This window comes from Prunus dulcis, chromosome 5 (genome assembly GCF_902201215.1).
Source record: "Prunus dulcis chromosome 5, ALMONDv2, whole genome shotgun sequence".
Classification (NCBI taxonomy): Eukaryota; Viridiplantae; Streptophyta; class Magnoliopsida; order Rosales; family Rosaceae; genus Prunus; species Prunus dulcis.
Genome location: NC_047654.1, coordinates 1,236,360 through 1,257,531, shown reverse-complemented (window position 1 = coordinate 1,257,531; position 21,172 = coordinate 1,236,360). Strand labels below are relative to the sequence as shown.

General features: G+C 35.9%; 1 protein-coding gene across 1 annotated transcript; it reads left to right on the top strand.

The window, feature by feature from the left end:
- The first annotated feature begins 12,804 nt into the window (after nucleotides 1–12,804).
- LOC117626897 (long-chain-alcohol oxidase FAO4A) lies at nucleotides 12,805–19,865 on the top strand. Its single transcript, XM_034358694.1, has 4 exons — nucleotides 12,805–12,897; nucleotides 13,026–13,364; nucleotides 13,652–13,921; nucleotides 17,916–19,865. Exons 2-4 carry the CDS (start codon nucleotides 13,071–13,073, stop codon nucleotides 19,776–19,778), a joined length of 2,427 nt encoding a protein of 808 aa, XP_034214585.1. The 5' UTR covers nucleotides 12,805–12,897; nucleotides 13,026–13,070; the 3' UTR covers nucleotides 19,779–19,865.
- The last annotated feature ends 1,307 nt before the right edge of the window (nucleotides 19,866–21,172 follow it).

Below are 21,172 nucleotides of genomic sequence, written 5' to 3'. Positions count from 1 at the left end.
ACCGCTACAAGATGACTGAGTCGTCGTCAGGCGCTGATGCCTTCCGGCCAACTAGTCCCGGCCATAGTCCTGGCGTTGGCCATGAAAATCCACCTGGTGCACCACTGTGATCTGCATGTTCTTTGAAGGATATATATATATATATATATATATATATATATACATATACATATATCAATTAGACATAGACAAGAAGATTTTTATCCTTCAAGTGATGGCTTGTAATGCCAGTACCAAGATGTCTCCGTGTGGGTTCTTGTAGAATCGATGAGTTAGGGTTTTTCTTGTGAAGGATGTACTTGCATGCCATATGGTTATATTTTACGTATATTGAGTTTGTTTATTGCTTTGAGAAAATTATTGTGATCACTTTCTTTTTCTATTGGCGCTCAATAAGTCAATCAAGTTATATGTTATTCCAAATATTAATGATTTTACTTTACCCGTTTAAATTTGTGAACACTTAATACACATAAATTCTATGTTATTAGTTTTTTTTAAGATACAATTTAGATGTCATATAAGCCGTACAAGAGTGTGAATCTCGCTCTCCCCTCCCCTAAATAAAAAAGTAAAGTTGATGTGTGAATAATAATAAGTCTATACTAATTATAATCATGAGCTGACAGAGATAGAATGAGAGCAGGAAAAAACATAATATTGTTTTTTATGTACTTCTCCACGTACTTTATACACTTGACTTAATTGAAATATAGCTCGATAGTCCACCAACTTTTGCCTTTATTTGAAAATGCGTCCCTTATGTTTTGGGGGTTCAAATTTATGTCAGAAGTTCCTATATGTGCTCCCAAGGTGTGTCGAACATCCGCTTATTTCAAAGCTGCCTTATATAACAAAGGACATAAGAAACTGCTAATTACACTAAGTAAGAAATGAGACACAATCATTTGCATGTTTTGAACAGACATTTGACAAACTTTCAGCCCCTCTATCTCTCTAAGTCACTCAAAAACAAATGCGCACGAGAGAGATGGGTGCAATTATATATATCCTTTTATGTATATCTCTCTTGATATGTCGCATTAACAAACTTTCAACCGCTCAATCCCTCTCAATCACTAAAAAAAAAAATCTACACGAAAGACACGAGTGCAATCGATTGTATATATTTTTTTTGTCTCTCTTTTAACTGATACATAAAGGTTTTTCTGAAAGCAAGCATGGGTTTTATTGTTATTTTATAAGACTAGTGCAGCAATATTTTTGTCTTCGATGACACAGTCTCTAAGGGTGTATAATAATATATATCTGCAGATAAAGCTCCTCTATCCAGAATCTGATCTTGATAATAAAATATTTCTTCCTAGGCCATATACGCATTATCTATCAAGGTGGCGGCCACTTACTAAACCACCAAAGTTTCGAGTTCATTTAAAAAATTACGGCTCTAAATGCTAAAAACCGCACTCTTGAATCTGAGTCCATTACTAAACACTGCGTAAGCGTAAAGCGTACATAATCTCTCATTACACTAGAACAAAAATAGATACGTTATGGCAGAAGCTTGCGAGAGGCTTTTACTTAAAAAAAATTAAATTTATTTTAGAATTAAAAAAGATAATGGGTAGTTGTATTCCATAAAAATAGAATTCATTATTTGATTTTTCTTTTAATTTTAATTTTTTTAATATAAAAAATGTGAATTTACCATATTATTCTTATTTAATTAATAATTTTATTTCTTAATGTTTCAATTAACTAAAGGCATTTTCTGGTATTTTGAATGTTTCACCATTTTCTGCCTTTTACTTTATATATATAGATAATTATTGTAATATAATGGGTTTAATTGCAAACTTTAGTTTAGAGTATTTCAAGACAAATATTTAATTTTCAACATAATACTTTATTTATTTTATGATTAAAAGAATTTTTAGGATGTGATGATAAACAAATATATTTAACTCAAGAATTATATAAGTGAAAGTGCTTTTCTTTTATCAAACACTTAAATAGAAAATCATTTCAACGTAATGCCCTTTTTAGTCATTATAAACAGTTGACAACACTTTATACAAAAATGTACCAAATATCCTAAACCTTCTCACAGAAAATCCGACTGTGATTATATTTTCACAGCACAACAATGCCAAATTAGCTTTTAACTTGAAATGAAGAGCCAACGAAGTAATTACATATATGGTGGCATGATTAACACTAAAGAGTTGCAGCAAATTACTCAAATATTGTTACTGCCTCAGGTATACCAAGCATTTCTCTATTTTTTGTTTTTGTTTTGAGAATCTCATTTCTCTGGTTTAGGCGTAATTTCCACACCAAATATCTTTTTCGCTTCACCAAGATGTTTCATCCCAAACGTATTTTTCATTTGTGATTTCTATTTCTCTATGTCCATAGCATTCTTCGATGCAATTAATTAGCAAAATGTAATATATTATGATTAATTAACATCATTTTACCCCCTACATGTTTGGCGTCATTAATGAAATGGGTCACGAGGTTTCAGTTTCATTAATATCAAACCTAATATTTTTAAATCTAACTAAATTACATTCTCCGACAATTGCACCATTTGACTTTCTGTTAAATTGGTGATGTGGTAAATGGGATACTCACTTTTATGTTCATGTGTGAAAAAAAAAAAAATTAAAGCAATGAAGAATTCTTTAAAATTATTATAAAATTAATAGTTTTAAAACGAACAAATAACAAATTTCTCCCAACCCAAGAAACCCCCTCTTTCTCCCTCTCTCTCCCCCAGCCACCCTTCTCCGACCCACCCGCACAGATTCGCCCCAACCCCTATCCAACCCCCTATTTCTTCCTCTCTTTCGCCATATTTATATGTATTGCATGTTTGTTCAAATGATCTTTATAAAACAATAGTTTCTTTCAAGTGAAGTCTAACATTGAAAGAAATTTAACATTCTATGGGCTGGTTTCTTTTTCTTCCTCTTTCTTTAACATTCCCCTTTGTTTTATTGCTCTTAAAAGCAAGTTATATACAACGAGCTCATAGGGAAATTATGGGGGTCGAAGTCAGGTTCTGCGAAAAAGCTCATGGCTCATCTTAGGAGATAAAAAAAACCTCATCACTTTGGCTAAAAGACAATATATTGTATTTACTAGACTTTACTTTCTTTACATTATACTCAAAAGTCGTATTTATTTTGCTTAAATAAAAAATCCCCTAATTATTTGAACCAGAGAAAAAAAAAAAATTTCCACATAATTCCCTGCTAGAAAAATACATTTAGAATGTACAAGGAGTTAGTCAAACCTAGGACTCGTGATAGTTTATAATCCTATAAATAGTGGGTTTATTATTGTCAATTTATTGAGAGGAAAACTTATGAGATCTTAATTAGGGTCAATGAATGAACATTGGAGGAGGAAAGTAATGAGCTTAATGATTGTGTTTTTGCTTAGGGTAGTTATGGTTGCAGCTGATGATTCTCTCCTAGATGAAGATGATCATTCTCATTCTCCATCACCCTCTCCCTCCCCACAACCAATACTAGATGATCTCCTGTCTTCCACAGTTCCACAAGATGATGTGAGATTATTCCTTAGATTCCCACTACATCATCATTACATGTTCCCCAGGAAAATAGGTTGGTGTGTCTTAAAGCATATCCCCTCCCAACGTATCTGGGTTGTCTTACTGTATGTTTGCCTATCCAATGCTATCGTCACTTCAGGAATCTTGATCACCTTCTTCACAGATTAAATCTTGATACCATTTCTATGTGTACTGCTGCTTGTGCCAAGTTTAGGAGTGCCAAAATTGAGAATGGTACTCCTCTCTCTCTCTCTCTCTCTCTCTCTCTCTCTCTCTCTCTCTCTCTCAAAATATGTGTTTAACTCTGGTGTTAGGAAACTGTTATTAAGCTCAACAATACAAAAACATGATCCTTGATCTTAAATCTAATGTAGGTAGTCTAATGTATTTTAATTGCAATAAGAGGAACTAAATCAAAGATGAACAACGAAGTAAAGGAACGAAATAAATATTTTGAATTAAATATAAATTTGAGTTTATTTGAGTTTATCAAAGAGAAACTTCATTAGACAACTTTAACAATACTATCAAAATAATCAACATGGCATCTAAAGCAACAATCCTAAGAGGTCAACAATTAACATGCTAAAAACAAATTAACATCTAGCTCACATCACCACAATTAAGCATAATCCCAAACAAAGCCTAACCCAACATAAGTCAAACCCTGAAGCAACCCAAGAGCCTAACTGAACCCTACCACCATCTAGGGGTGGACACGGTCTGGATTAAATCGGTTTCACCTCAAAACCACGGCCGAACCAATTACAATATAACGGTTTGGATTGTTAGTATTTCATCTCTTGTCAGTTAAGTTGTCTTATTTTAAAGTTCCACTTAGTAAATTGCGTTTCTTGGCACTTTGGAAGTGTGTGTGTGTGTGTGTGTGAAACCCTTTTGTCCTTGTAGCTTATGCTATCGCTTCTATTTAGGGGGGGGAAAAAAAAAAAAAAAAAACAGCCTTAAGAGAGAGGATGTCAAATATCTTGTATAATAGAACTCGTTTTCCAACGAATATGGCTTTTAGGTTTGATCATTTGTATAAGTAATTGAGAATCACCCTCAATTCGAAGAATACAGTGATTAAGACGAATTGGTCAAAAGCTTCAGTTATTGTAGAACTCAAAAGTACCAGCTACAACAGAGTTTCCATATAACATTTTTATGTTTCGATTTTTTTTAGTTAAAATTTTGTGGCCTAGTGAATTGCCTCATTGCCAAAAATGCAAATGTCTAACACAATTTTCCTTTTCTTAATGTGGCAGAGTTGGACAAATTGAGGTATTATATGCGGTAGCCTGCTATAAGAGCTGCAAGAAAAAATATTAGTCCCCTTTTTGTATGCAATCTCTTTGTTACCCAAAAAAAAAAAAAAAAAAAAGCATTTCCAATGCCCTTGAAAATGCACCCCCGTCATTTTGTTTTCTGCTTTTTGGCTTTGCCATTGGAAAAATTACACCATCAGATAGTTGGCTCATTATGATACCTTAACAAGTACATGAATGAATGTGGAGTTGTCGAAAAGTAACAGTTAAACAAAAAAAAAAAAAAAAAAATCTAATATTAAACCAAGGAAATATACTTTAAAAACCACACAGTATTAGTGAAGAATGATAATCTAATAAAAGAATACTAGTTCAGAGAGCCCCTTTTTATATTTTAAAATGCATAAAATAAAATGGAAAATTGATTTTGACCTTTTTTTTATAGGACATTTTATATTGAGAGGGGCGATAGCATACTAAACTCATACACACTATATGGATGCTATAACTCGAACCCAAGACCTTACTTGAAGGAGTAAATACTCCAAACCACTACGCTAGTCACTGATGGACCCAATACATCCCTATTGTGGGCAGCTGCCCACACTCAAGTGTTTTCTTCACCCATCTAGCCAAACACTTTGCCAATAAAAATAAGACACTTAGTTAATATTTTGCATGCAAAATCCCCACTCAGCACCCTAAATAAGTAAAGCCTTCAAGGTTTTAGCCCAAAACCTCACCTATATTGAAAATATCAAGGCCCAAGACTTAATAAACATGTGGTCCAATACATAAAGCCTTAGATTTTGGCTCAAAATCATAGAATTCACATATGCGCTAGGTATGTATTCGATTCTCCTTTTTATTTCAACTCGTCACTTCTATTGAGGGATCCCTCAAATAAAAAGGACACCCTTTAGGGTACTTTACGAATATTTTTTTAGCAATCCAAACCATCCATTTTTAGGTCTTCATTCATAGATCATCCATACAAAAAATTAAACAAATCATAAACCTTTTCGACATCCAATTGTGTCATACAAAATCAATGAACATGGTGCTTCAAAAAAGTACTAAAATTTCAATAACTCAATTGAGTGGTCAAATGATATCGGATTCAAGTGATTTTTTTATAGAGATAATCTTTGAATGATTATCTAAAAACTAGATGGTTTGGATTAGTGAAATATAATGCAGAGTGGGCCTTATAAGAGTATCCCTCGAAGAAGCTTATTTGAGGAACCCATCAATGGATGTTCTCTTAATATATTATGGGTGTTCACGGTTCGATAACCTTGTCTTGGAGGAGTTGCTGACCACCAAATCGAAGGTCATAGGCGCACTTATTTTGGAGACTGCCGCTGCGCCGAGGAGATGCAAGACCGACTATAATCGACACGCCGAGAAGTCGGTATGGTTTGGTTTGGTTTGGTGAGCATCGATGGCAAATGATTGAACTGAGATTGAGGACCACTTCCTGGTTGAGGGTATGGGGAGGAAGAAGAAGAAAAGAAGAAGACGATGGAGAGAAGAGGGAAAGAAGAAGAAGAAGTTGCAGCGGCGGGAGGAAGAGGAAAGAAAAAAAGATGGAGAGATAGAGAAGAAAGAAGGAATGACAAAAAGATAGAGAAGAGATGAAAGAAGGCATGTCGGCTGGGGTGGAAGAAAAGAAAAAGAAAAGGAGAGTATGTGGGGCAGGGAAAACCCTAACTTTAAAAAAAAAAAAAACAATTAGATTGTAATAAATAATACAATTATACACACATTAGACGAGAAGGCACATCAGTCCAGTGGTATTTGAGCTTTTTATATGAACTGTGAACAGAGTTCGATTCCCCATCATGGCATTTGTCTAAATTTTTAGGCAATTTAATGAAATCGGTCCAGTTCGAGTTTTGCCGGTTTAAAAAAATTCAAACCGGTTCATAATCGGGTCGGCAAGTTTTCCTACCAATTTCAATAATTTGAATTAAAAAACCGGACCAACCTGCCAAAAATTGGCGTTGTGGTTTTTGTCTACATGGATAGGGAGCTTCATATCATGTGGAAGAGGCAGCCTTTCAAGTAATTTCCCTATTTTCAGAGCTTTCCTTAGATGCCTCACCCAAATTTCATTTACAACATAACAAATAAGCTTTTAAATTCTTATAAATTACAAAACTACCATCGATTTCTTAAAACAAACCCAACCCCAAAATCTCATAAAAATACCCAAAACACTCAATAGGGCATCAAAGTAATTTAATAATCAATATTAAATTCAATAAAGATAGCTGTCATTTTTTAAGTTTTTTTTAGGATTGTTTATAGAAATTCAATGATGTAGAATTTATCTATAATATTAGTGTTAAGAATGGATATATTGCTAACTATATCTACTTTTAGGATGTTGTTCAAGACCATGAAGCTTCTCACTCTCCTCGTCTTCTTCACTCAGGTAGCGTCAAATATTCCTATAATATTGCTTTCTTTTTATTTTCTTATCTTTTACATATATATATATATATATCATAACTACTCTAATACACAGTCTTTTACAAATAAGTTTTACAAATAAGTGGGTACATTGCCTTAACCAACTAGACTCACCTCTTTTCTTATCTTTTAAATGTGATGCTTTAATTATATATATCATTATGTAATTTTGTTTGTTTTGTTTTAGGAAGACCAGATATTTCACTTTTCGAGGATAGTGGTGCACAAGAAATTATTGTGTATATGGTATGCGGAACTGCCAAAGTACATGATGATGCGGTGCCAAACTCCAAATCATGCCCAATCTTAGCCAAATAATCATGCCTTCATGTTGACTACTTTATGTGTTAAGAAAAAACAATAAACTACCTTTAAATCGGTATTTGCTTTTTACAACAAATGGTTGGGGAAAAACCATAAAATGTTTGAGGATTCACCCTGCCTTTTTGTTAATATTACAATTAACAACCTACTTTTAACCATACGGTGCCAACCCCATTTCATTTAGCAGAAAAAAGAGAAAACCCAAAAACAGTACCAAGTTACCAACCCTATTTGATATACCTAATGAAATTAAAACAAGTTAATTAACATGGGGCGGAACTAGTCCAAGGGTTGCCCCGTGCTGTAGCCTAGGGAAGGTTTTTGGGGGGGAAAATTTTTTTAAACATATATAGCCTAATATTTTAAACTAAAATAAACTAAAATATAAATATAAATATTTTAAACTAAAAATATAAATATAAAATATCCTATCACATAGTGGCGGACCTATTAAGCACTTCATCTCGCAGGAAAAACTATTGTAGGTGCTTCAAATTGCCTATTTGCTCAGTTGGTGGCGGTGCACTCCAGGTGTATAGATTACCTTATTTCCATTTTTAGCATTTAAGTAAATGTCTTTCTCCTTTTACTTTCATTTATTTTTATATTACTTCATTTACTTAAGTTGCAATGTAAATAAGGACGTACCCCCCATTTCGATTCAAATAAAAATACTAGAAAATCAAATTCCCACCAAATCAAAATATTAAAAATCAGTTTTAGTGCAAAATACGATTTAGGCTAAAAATGATGGCTCATTAAGTCAATATATACTTCATACTAAAATCCCATAAAATCAAGTTTTCTTATTTGATGTGTAAGTAATAAAAGCTGTCAAAAATTATCTTGAGAAGTGATTATTCCGAAAAACCTTCAATATTTTTACATAAAACAATTTTTCACGTATGCTATGATGCATGAAGGGACCTAAGGTCAATCTAGGTAAAAAGTCTTAGATGTTCAATTCACGAAGAGTTTTTAGCTTTTCAAAATTGCACCTCCGCTAAAAAATTCATGGGTTCGCCAGTGCTACCACACCAATAGTCATAGTTAAAGGTCTTCCACATTTGTATTTGGTGTTAAAGTTTGTCCCAAACATCAATTTTAATCATTTTCCATTAACGTATCTCAAAAAGAGAATAATTTTTCTAAACAAAATTCCATTTTTTTCCTTGTGTTTACAACTAGCGCGATTTATATGATTTAATGTATACTTTTATTTTTAGAAAAATTATAGAAATTGTTAGTACCCTAAAAAGAAAAGAAAAGATTATCATTAGATTTTAAGCTATTAACTTTAGCAAGCTTACCCATTGAAAAATTCCTCGTTCTGCCCTTGTTAGCATACAACATATGATTGGTGTAAAAGTGACATGAAAAATCAGAGTGATCCAAATTTATGCTAATTAAGAATTAGGTAAGGGTCTCTGGTAGGGTGGGTGGGTGGGTTTAGACTGAAGACTAATCAATATTATGCTAATACTTAGGGTAATTAAGTAGGAGGTATATATGGGTCCCTGCTGGGCAGGGGGGGAACCACAGCCAAGACTGTAAACCTAGATAAGTTTTGAAAACATCCCCTTCTCCGAAACAAAGGAAAAAGGGGTCGAGACTTCTACCGAAATTTCGGCATAGTCTACCCTGAAAAACGGACTTTTCCCCAACTTTCAATGTGTCAAAACACAGTAATAAAAAAATTCCCAACCGGCAGCACACATAATACAAAGGCACACAGTTTACAGAATAGACATCCGGCCTTACATTCAACCTTACATGGGCGATAATAGAGCAATTCTAAGGAATTTCAGTTTACAAATGGAAACAAACATTCAACGGAAAACAAAACAAATAGAAATTGCCTTACATAAGTTCAGGGTGCGGAAATACGAATCTTGGCTCGGCTGCTCGGCTCAGATCAAGCTACTGTCTGTGGGGGTGCAAAACAGAAAATTTTGAGTGGACAAAAACAAGTTTGAACATAGTTATAAACAACGTACTAACCTACCGTATTAGAAAACGATGGCAAATATGCATTCAAAACCAATTTATACATAATCGTTTGAAAACCAAGTAAATCCAATATCCCGATATAGCATATAATACAAAATCAAACTAGACCTTTTTCCCTTCCTAGACCACTCTCTTCGAAAACGCATGCCCGTAGGCACAATGAGCGAGAGGAAGGATTCTCACCAATAAATAAGAATAAAGGTATATATATAGGTATGACCACTACCAAACTTGTACCGGGAAAACAATTCAACTGGGAGATTGTTTGACTAGACCACACTGAAGAATCCTCAATAACCATGTGATTAGGGAATGAGCCGTCCAACCGGGGGACTGGGCTCGCTGACACGCACAACAGAATCCTCAATATTCGTGCGGCTGAACTAAGTCCTACGCCCTCAAACTGTCCCGCCAAGGGCCTACGAAACACCCCGTCAAGGGTGGCCGAGTTCCGACATATCCAAGTATCCATTGTTTCCAAGTATCCAAGTATCGGGGAGGTACATAGGGTGGTGCCATCAACATTCCCATATAATGTATCCCACATCCCAACTCATCAACCAATACCATATCCAATTTCCAAAATAATCTCAATGTACCTAGTCCTATATACATAGATATTCGGACAATAGTAGCATCCATAACTCCATACCCAATATTTATATATAATATAGATACCAACTCCCACAAACGATGCAAAACCAAAGTCATGACATTATAAAAATTTCGTAGTACCAAAAGTCAAAAATCAAATATAAAAATGCATGACATTCCATTTTGAAAATAATGATAATTTAAAAACAAAGTCTACTCACAGATAATCCAAAATTGCTTGACCCTAAAAGGGTCTTGCCTTTTGAGCATGTGGAGCTTGAGTACCTATTTTAGAGAACACAAAGACTAAATTAAATAAAGCACTTCGAACGAGAACTTTAAAACAACCTCCTAGTTTTCCCGGGAGTCAAAGTGTGTGTACGACTAATGAGGAGTTTCTAAGGTCCAACTACGCATTTCAAAAGGTGGAATAACCTCGGAAGACTTTCGGTCAACCGAGTGGTCAAACTTCCCCAATTTTGTCAACAGGGCCCGCGGGTCCCACGACCTCTGACTTTTAATCCGAAAGTTCCTACGGGTTCAAACAAAGTCTGCTAAACACTTTGTACAAGTTTGGTCTCAATCGACTGGTTGAATCGGTCTCGATCAAGAGGTCGGATCGCCAACGATTTACCTAACCCTAGAATCATTGATTCGGAATATCCAGGACTCCGATTCTCGATTCGTAAGTTCCTACACGATCCTAGAGGTACAGAGAACAGGTACACGTATTTGAAATTGGAACTGATCAAACGATCCGAACCTACCGAACCAGGATATCGCATACTAGGCGCAATATACGTTTGATAAGACAAACAGTAATCAATTCCAAATTCGATCATACCGTGGTGCTTAGGACGACGTGGGGAGTGTTTTTGAATACTATGGGCCACACGCTCCAACAGTGCGTGGGTGTCTTGAGAAAATTCTAGCGACAAAAATCTATCGAAACACCCAACAATACATATACCAACACATTTAGACTAACAATGGGAGCTTTTTTGGTTCTTGGACCATGGCCAAATGGTGGCCGAAAGCTAGCTTAATCGAAGCTGAAACTGTACGTGTTTGACCGGAACTTCTCGGCCTCGAAACGGCCCCAGTAGCCACCAACAATGTCGCCCAACATAGGGGAAGCAAGAGGGAATAGGGAGCTACCTAATCCAAGTGGAGGCATGACCTGAGGTGGCCAGAAAAATCTCCAGCGTCAATGGCAATTTTGGCTAGATTTTCCCCTCGAAATTGACAAAGCTAGGCTGGTTTTTGACCAGAGAAATTGGGTGGGTCAGGTAGAGGAGGAGGAGAGGAGAATTTTGGAAATTGTGGCGTCAAATTTGATGTCCGGAAACGCTGTCTGATTCAGCGTGTCACGACGAAAAGAGAGAGAGAGAGAGAGAGAGAGAGAGAGAGAGAGGGAAAAGAGATAAAGCCGGGGGAGAGAGAGAAAATGCATGGGGAGAGAGAAAGCTAGTTAGTTTTTCAAATCCAACTTCGAAAAATTTACGGTTGTGCCACTGCACTTTCGTTGACCACTTCTTCATTAAAACTTCGATTTGGGCCCATTACTTGTCTATGAACTCATGAGAGTGAGCTCTATGCATTGGTGCCACTTAAATCCCGAAAATCCTTACGGATCGAAAAGTGACTAACGTGACCCTACCCTAAGGGCAATATTGTAATTTGACGAATAAATAAATTGAATAAAAGGTTAAAATTGGGTCGGGGTGTCATAGCAACATATTAGGGAAATATCATTTTCTCAAGTTTATTTGTATTCTCTTTTAAGAATGGAACAATATGTTAATTTTGACCACACAAAAAAAAAAACCAATATGTTAACTTATATTGTTCTTGTGTTTGCAACTAATATATAAATGAAACTTAATTATTTATATTTTTCCATTTGCATTTGTGAAGCTTATTCAGTGCTTATTTATAAATGCAACAAATATATACTGTCGTGCTTACAGAGTTTCTGTGTTCTGCCTTATCTAATACCGTGCTCACAGGGTTTCTGTGTTCTGCCTATCTACTACCGTGCTCACAGACTTCATTCTCTCTAGATCAATTCAGTTTATTGTTGTGTTTGGTCACTGAAGAAAATTTATCCATATATGACAACAATGTTGAATTATGCTAAAAGATGTATGACGATTTTCAGTTTCTTGTCATAATTATTTCAAATGGCAAAACGGATAATAAAAATTAGATATGAAACTCGAAAGCTAATGGGTGTAGAATCAACAAGAAAAAAGACATGAGTTTCACTTAATAAAGATCAAAACTTTTTGGACTTGTATCTAAACACCCTAAAATTAAAAGGTTGAGATTTTAATTTTCAGGAAGCAGAAAAAGGAGACTAAAAAAATAGGATGAGGCTGTTGTATTAGAAAACATGTGGAAGATGTTGGGGCGCTGAAACCTGAATGTCCAATGCATGATCGGTTTTGGAGTAGCAAATAGAGCCAGGCCACTGAAACCGATAGAGACCAAGTGTCAAGTGAAGTGAAAGTACCTAACTATTTTCGAGATAACTTCAAATTCAAAAAGAGGAACCTAAATAATTAATAGTCGCGTATGGTAGATGCAGCGACTTAATTGAAGGGTTGGTTATGCGTTACATGCCTTTTGGCTTTGCTTGCTCTGCTTACTTCATCATCATTTCTGATTGCCACAAATTCGGTTTGTCATCCCCTCCACGCTCTCTCTCTCTCTCTCTCTCTCTCTCTCTCTCTCTCTCTCTCTCATTAATTTGCTTCTGAAATTTTTAGTGCTTTCAACACATCCATTTTATATAAATCAACCTGCAGGCTGAAGCTCTTTCTTTGTTTGTCACAAACTGTTTTGCTTTAACTATGGAGCAAATAAATGGTGCTAGAGATGTTAGCAGCTCCTCCCCGCTGGAGATCAATGGAAGGCAAGAACATGCAATACTTATTGATGAACTTGATAGTGTTGACAAACAGAGGCTCTTTCTTGGAGGAGAGAGGCAGCTGTACCCAAACTCTCTCTCCTCCCGTGAAATGGAGTCACTCACTGCCCTCTGTGACACCTTCTTGCCTTCCATCGACGTCTCCGATACCACCACAAATGCATCGCTGGTCGCCTTTTACCGGACTTCGGCTTCCATGGCAGGAACACCACAACGAGTAATATATTAAGCACTTTTATTAGTTTTTTTAAACACATCTTTACATAATTATTTGTTGTTGGTATAAAGTAATTGTAGCTTAAGTTGTTAATAGAATTCACACATGCACCAGGTCCTGTGTTCGATTTTCTCTCTTGTTTCAACTCATCATTTGTATAAATAAATAAATATATATATATATATAAACATTTTGTTGTTTTTGTTGTTATTGTTAAGATGTTGCTCAATCTACTTTTTGAATTTGATGAGTTTCATTTCTCACTATAAATATGCATGCATGTGCAGGTAGGAGGACTGATAAGTGAGAGAATGAAGCACCCAAAGCTATGGTTGATGCGATTGGCGTTGTGGTTTTTGTCCACATGGATAGGGAGCTTCATATTGTGTGGAAGAGCCAGCCTTTCAAGCCAATTTCCCTACTTTCAGAGCTTTCCTCAGATGTCTCAACAGAAACGAGAAGAAATATTATTGTCATGGTCTCTTAGTTACTTTTATCTCCTTAGGATGTTGTTCAAGACCATGAAGCTTCTCACTCTCCTTGTCTTCTTCACTCAGGTACCGTCAAATATTCCTAAAATATTGATTTCTTTTTATTTTCCTTGTCTCCTTGTCTCCTTATCTTTTACATATATATCTTAACTATTCTAACACACGGGGAGGGGGATCGAACTCAAATGCAAGTAAGTAGGTACACTTTCTTAACCAACTAGCAGAATTCATGTCCTGTGTTCACCCAAACAGAAATTTGCTTTAGATATGATGCTTTAATTATATATATCATCATGTATTTTCGTTTGTTTTGTTTTAGGAAGACCAAACTATTCACTTTTCGAGGATAGAAATAACTCTATCATGGTTGAATTCACAAGAAATTATTGTGTATATGGTAGGCGAAACTGCCAAAGTACATGCTGATTTGGTGCCAAACTCCAAATCATGCCCCATCTCTTAGCCAAATAATCTACCTTTATGTTGACTATTTTATGTGTTAAGAAAAAACAATAAACAACCTTTAAATCGGTATTTGCTTTTTACAACAAATGGTTGGGGAAAACCATAAAATGTTTGAGGATCCACCCTGTCTTTTTGTTAATATTACAATTAACAACCTACTTTTAATCAGGGTGGAGTCACTAAGGGCATGTTTGGCATGCCTCACTATGCCTCACTGAATTGGACTATGTTAAATAGTCCTTGAAACTTATGTTTGGTAAGGGAGGGATTAATTTAAACGGAATTGTATAGTCCAAAGGGGGAAAAAAAAAAAAAAAGGGACTCGCTTGGCTAATAGAGCGAGCCCGAAATATGGTTCTCAAGATAGCGATGGTGCTATTTTGAACATGCGAGTCCGACTAGATACCACCATCAAACACACAAGCTTGACCACCACCACTATAAGTCCACGATCATCAGACCACCACCATCAAACCCATAACCAGCAACACAGACCCAATCAAACCATCATCACCACCCAGTTAGTCAAACAAAGCATCAAAACTACCCATAATCAGCCACCACATACTCAGTTCAACAACCATCACCACCAAATTGAATCACCACAACTATTAATTAGTGGAACCAGAGAGAGAGGTGGGTGGGTGTTTGCAGCCACCACAAACCCAGAAGTGAATCTGGCTCTCTTAAAAGTTGGGGTGAGGCATGAAGAGAGAATGAAAAGGAAGGAAGTAAGAAGAAAAGAGAAAGGAAAGAATAAGAAGAAGGAAAGAAAAGAGAAGGAACGGCCTGGAAAGGAAGAAAGAAAAAAAAAAAAAAAAGGAGGCTTGGGAAGGAAGAAGAAAGGAGGAAGAAAGAAAAAAGAAGAAGAAAGGAACGGGCCAAGAAGGAAGGAAGAAGAAAAGTCAATGGGGAAAAGAGGAAGGAAGAAAGAAAAGGAGAAAAAGAAAAAAAAAGAAAAAAAAAGAGATAAGATAGTTTAAGCCTGCTAAAAATGTTAGAATTTATTTGTTTTCTTTTTATTTATTTTTATGTCAAAAAAGCCTTAATGAAAATTAAATAATAGAATTTTATTAATTATTAAATTAATTATTTTTAGTCTGACACAACACCAAACATAGGTCTTCATTATTTTTACAATCCAGTTTCTTAGTCCGATACAACACCAAACATAGGTCAGTACTTAATCCAGCTTAGTCCAATCCAAGCTAATCCAAGACAGTCCCAGAATTTAGTCTAGTCCATGACAATCCGCCGTACCAAACGACCCCTAAGAGACCAGTGTGGTCCAGGGCCTCCCCTCATTTTACATAAAAAAAATATTATATATTAATATCTTTTATGATACTTCTAATAATTTTTAGGGTTTTCTCTTCAAGTTTAAATCTTTTTTAATGTTTTAGATCAATTTTCTAAAAATATAACACAAGTTCTTCAAATCTAAGAGTCATTTTCACCCCATTTATCTAGACTTGTGACTATTTATTCTCTTATTTTCCATATAATATATTATCAAGTTTTAAATTATTATTATTTTTCCAAATTATTAAGTTTCAATTGGGTTGACTCACTTAATTAAGATTGTTAATTTTTCTCTTATTATTATTATTTTTTATTGTTTTCTCTTTGTCTATGGTTTGTTAGGGTTTGGGAAACTTTGAATTATTCTCTATTGAGTTCAATGGATCTTTTAACTAATTTGTAGATTACCAGAAGAAAAAAAGGTGTAAAGATTTCATCACATATGTATAATACATAATGTATGATGTTTTGGCCTTTTCGGTTACTTTGGCATGTATTGTGAGTTTGAATTTTTTTATATAAATATTTTGTAAGAGGCCCCCTCACACATGAAATTCTGACTCCGCCATTTTTTAACCATACCAACCCCATTTCATTTAGCAGAAAAAAGAAATAACCCAAAAACCGTACCAAGTTACCAATCCTATTTAACAAGTGAATGAAATTAGTACAAGTTAATTAGCATACGACATATGATTGTGTAAAAGTGACATGAAAAATCAGAGTGATCCAAACTTATGCTAATAGGGTTTACATTAATGTTAAAGACTATTACTTGATGGTTGTGTGTATACACGTTTAAGTATTGATAAGTCGTGAGAAGAATCATTATTCGATATTAAATGTGCGAGTAATATCAACAACTAAGAGTAGCATTCAAATAAACCAGACACCAACTTTTTGTCGTAGGTGGATCTGGTGATATAAGAACACTTGTTCATCATATTTCTTTAGCCGATGTGTACATTCAAGAGCAAAATCAGGAATTTGTGAGATGGGGTAGCTAAAATTACTAGCTTAAAATTTAAGGGTTATTTTTTAAAAAATTTTTTTAGTACTTACAATTTCTAAAGTTTTCTATAAATAAAAGTATACATTAAATCATATAAACCATGCTAATTGTAAACACAAGGAAAAAAAAATTGGAATTAGGGTCTATTATGCACTAAATGGTGAATTTCATTTAGAAAAATGATTCTTTTTTGGAGACAAATCAATGAAAAAGATTAAACTTGGAGACATGTGACTGTATATTGTTGTTGGCAATGTATGAAATTGTGTATTTCTATGTAGTTTTAGTTTAAGATATTGGGCTATATAGGTTTGATTTTTTTCCCCCAAAAAGAATCCTTCGGGTACAGCCCACCGGAGCCCACATGGTAGCTCCGTCAGTCTGTACATTTACAGGTTGATACTACTTTCATTAAAGATGTACTTTGAACAAAAATACCCAATTTAACATGCGCTCACAAATATGCCAATTATCATTTTAAAATATTTTTGAAGCCTCTTGACACGCACCCACACACGTGTGCCTAATTGGCATTTTTAAGTATGTGTAAGTAATGTGATGTGAGTGAGTTTTATGTTTTTTTTTTTTTTTGGGTTAAATGGTAAGAAATAAAAAGAACACACAAAATTAAAAATTAAAAGAAAGAAATGGGGGAGGGGTTAACTATACTTGGCGATTTCCATATATCTGTACTTGATCTTTTTTGTTTTGTAATTTGTTTTATTCTTACTATTTTGCCCGCATAGCATCAAATTGTAGCCTTTCCGCAAATTAGTTTTCCAAATATATTTTATGGATTTTTGAAAGTTTCACCCAACTGATCCTCACATTTTTATTGTGAATCAGAAAAGAAAAAATAAATGGATTTCTTCACTAAGTAGTGCTCGGAATGTCAAAGCAAATCTCATAAGTTTTGGATTTCAAATGATATGGCAGTGTAATATTATTTGTTCATTTTTTAATTTTTTAATTTTTTTTTAAGACCTTTAGAGGGACGATAGCATACTAAACTCTCACACACTACATAGATACTAGGATTCGAACCTAACAATTGCTCCAAACCACTACACTAATGGATCCTTTGTATATTATTTGTTCATGTTAAGCCACATCATTTGATGACCAAAATTTACGAAATTTTTTTAATATGTAACTCTAGTTCCTGAAAAGAGATCCTCGGTGGGTAGGTAGGGTGGAACAATTAATCTCCGCAATCTTGTACTTGTGCCAAACAATTGTTACAATGTTACATAATAATTTAAGCAATGCCCTCATTTACAGGTGAATGAGAAGAATGAGAATCTATCCTGGAAAGCAATTGACTACACCGGGCCTGATCCAGAGTTCATCACCAAAACCAAGAAATTCAAAGCATCAACAACAATTGGAAGCCAACGACCCAACAATGAAGAACAAAATGCATGCCCTCACAAAGAAGAGCTGTTTGGACCACTTAACAGAGGCATTATCAATCTGGATAAACCAAAGGATTTAGTTGTTGATGCTCTAAGTACATTTGGAATTCCAGCATCTGTTCTTCACTCTGAAAAAATCGTAAACTGCTCGTCGAATCCTTCTTTAACCATCCGATGCGATGCAGTAGTGATCGGTTCGGGGTCAGGAGGTGGTGTTGTTGCAGGTGTTTTAGCAAAGGCGGGTTACAAAGTGGTTGTTATAGAGAAAGGAAACTATCATGCCAGGAAGAATCTTACACTCCTTGAAGGACCCGCAATGGACCAAATGTACCTATCAGGTGGCTTAATTGCAACTGATGACATGGGAGTTTTTGTTCTTGCTGGCTCTACCGTTGGGGGAGGCTCCGCCATCAACTGGTCCGCTTCGATTCGAACCCCACAGCACGTAATCAAGGAATGGTGCAATGACCATGAGCTAGAGCTGTTTGACAGTAAATTATACCAAGAAGCTCTGGATGTTGTCTGTGAAAAAATGGGAGTTCAATCTCAAGTACAAGAAGAAGGGTTTAATAATGCAATTTTAAGAAAAGGGTGCCAAGAATTGGGGTATCCTGTGAATAATATTCCTCGAAACTCGCCACCGAATCATTATTGTGGTTGGTGTTGTTTTGGTTGCAAGGATGGAAGGAAGGGAGGTACCACGGAGACGTGGCTCGTGGATTTGGTGAATTCTGGTAATGGTGCCATTTTGACTGGATGTGAGGCTATAAAAGTGCTGCACAAGAGAAAGAAAGGAAGAAGAGATCGAAACACAGCTACCGGGGTGGCCTTCGAATTTGAGAATGGAGGGGGTAAAGAAATAGGTTTTGTGGAGTCTAAGGTAACTATTGTTGCTTGCGGAGCACTTTGTACTCCGAAACTGTTGAAGCGAAGCGGATTGAAGAACGTAAATATTGGGGAAAACTTGCATTTGCATCCGGTGGCAATGGCATGGGGCTACTTTCCAGATTCACAAGTGTTTGATGGATGGCCTGAGAGAGAGAAGAAGAGCTACGAAGGAGGGATAATGACAGCAATGTCTACTGTAGTGGCAGAGTTCAACAAGTCTGGATATGGAGCGGTGATACAAACACCGGCATTGCACCCAGGTATGTTCTCGGTTGTGATGCCTTGGGTTTCAGGCAAAGACATAAAACATAGAATGAGCAGGTTCTCTAGGACTGCCCATGTATTTGCATTGGCAAGAGATAAAGGGTCAGGAACTGTGAATGCACCACCATACTCAATCAGTTATGAAATGGAAGCTCTTGATGAAAACAATCTGAAGATAGGACTAGAGAAGTCACTGAGAATATTGGCCGCGGCCGGAGCTGAAGACATTGGAACCCATCACTTTAAAGGGAAGGGTTTACATGTGAAGAAGGCGAATTTGGATGAGTTTGAGAGGTTTGTGAAAGAGGAGAGTTCAAGGCCACTAAGAGAGCTTTCTTCCGCAATATGTTCAGCACATCAGATGGGGAGCTGCAGGATGGGTGTCGATTCGAAGCAGTCTGTGTTGAACCAGATGGGAGAGACATGGGAGGTGGAGGGACTTTTTGTAGCAGACACAAGTGTCTTCCCAACGGCTTTAGGGGTGAATCCAATGGTCACTGTTCAGGCTATTGCTTACTGCACTTCCCAATCCATTCTCCAAGTACTTAGGAGAAAGAAGGTAGAATATAAAAACTGAGTTGGTGTCAAGATTGTTGACGTGAGTCTCTTAATTAATCAAAGAGATTTATTTCCTTGATTAATTAAGGATTTACTTTCCTATTCTATATAGTTGATAAATCATTGTATAATTAGAAGATATTATCCTAATTGATCACTGTATTTATTTCCTTGTAACGCACTCATGTAAACTCTTATAAATACCTCCTTATGGAGAAGAATAAAACTTAACCTAAAGTATTCAAACCATATTATCAAAGCAATAGATCCTAGGTTGTCTCTAAACCCTTATATCAAATTTCTCATATTCAAATCCAAAACTCTAAATCAAATTCCTCATATTTTTCCCCAAATCCAAATCTCTCAAATCTAAAGTCCTCCAATCCTCTTATCAAAATCCCTAAGCACGTACCCTCAAATCTTATACATATACCTCTCCAATCCAATTCCTACATCAAATTCCTCAAATCAAATTCCTCCAATCAAAATTCCTAACATTCTCATATCACATCTTCCTTTCGCTGAGATGTCAGGAACCCGTACAATTCTCCCCTTGTTGCAGACTCACAGAAGCATGCGGTCAATCCTACTGACCCAGCTACCCAGACTTGTGCTTCTATTGCCACTACCAAAGGTTCTACTTTTCATACGTCCTCTCAAAAATCCGCATGGATTATCGACTCAAGTGCTACGGATCACATGACATTTGATCCTGACTAATTTATTAGCCGCAAATGATCCACTCTGTCAGTGGTGTCTCATGCTAATGGTACCCCCACCCTTGTGGTTGGGGAGGGCTCTCTATCTCTCTATCCTTCCCTACATCTAGATTCTATATTGCTTGTTCCATCTTTGGACCATAACTTGTTATGTGTTGCACAACTTACTACTACTTTGGGGTGTACTGTAACATTTTGGCATAATCATTGTGTTTTTTAGAACATCCTCACAGGAAAGACGATTGGTTGTAGTGCTCGGCAAGGCAAACTCTACTACTTGGACTGGGCACCGGAAAGTGAGATCAAGGTTGGTCAAGCTTTTACAACCAGTGGAACTCGTTCTGAGGGAGTGAGAGGCAAAGTTTGGTTATGGCATAAACGTCTTGGGCATGCCTCGTTCAATTATCTTAAAAAGTTGTTTCCATTATTATTTTCCAGTCTTGATGTTTCTAGCTTCCAGTGTGATACATGTGAATTGGCTAAGAGCCATCGTGTCTCGTTCCCATTAAGTTCAAATAAGAGTTTGGTTTCGTTTTCTCTTATTCATTCTGATGTTTGGGGATCAGCTAAAATTGCTACTCCAACAGGGGCTCGATCGTTTGTCACGTTTATATATGATTGCACATCCATGACTTGGGTTTCCCTTCTTAAAACTAAAGGGGAAGTCAACTCCAAGTTTCAACATTTTATCAAA

Bases quoted from the DNA above. Each gene is read 5' to 3' on its own strand.
- LOC117626897 (XM_034358694.1), top strand. From the start codon at position 13,071: ATGGAGCAAATAAATGGTGCTAGAGATGTTAGCAGCTCCTCCCCGCTG. The intron at 13,365-13,651 runs GTAATATATTAA...ATGCATGTGCAG, and splicing joins TGGCAGGAACACCACAACGA to GTAGGAGGACTGATAAGTGA. The intron at 13,922-17,915 runs GTACCGTCAAAT...CCTCATTTACAG, and splicing joins TCCTTGTCTTCTTCACTCAG to GTGAATGAGAAGAATGAGAA.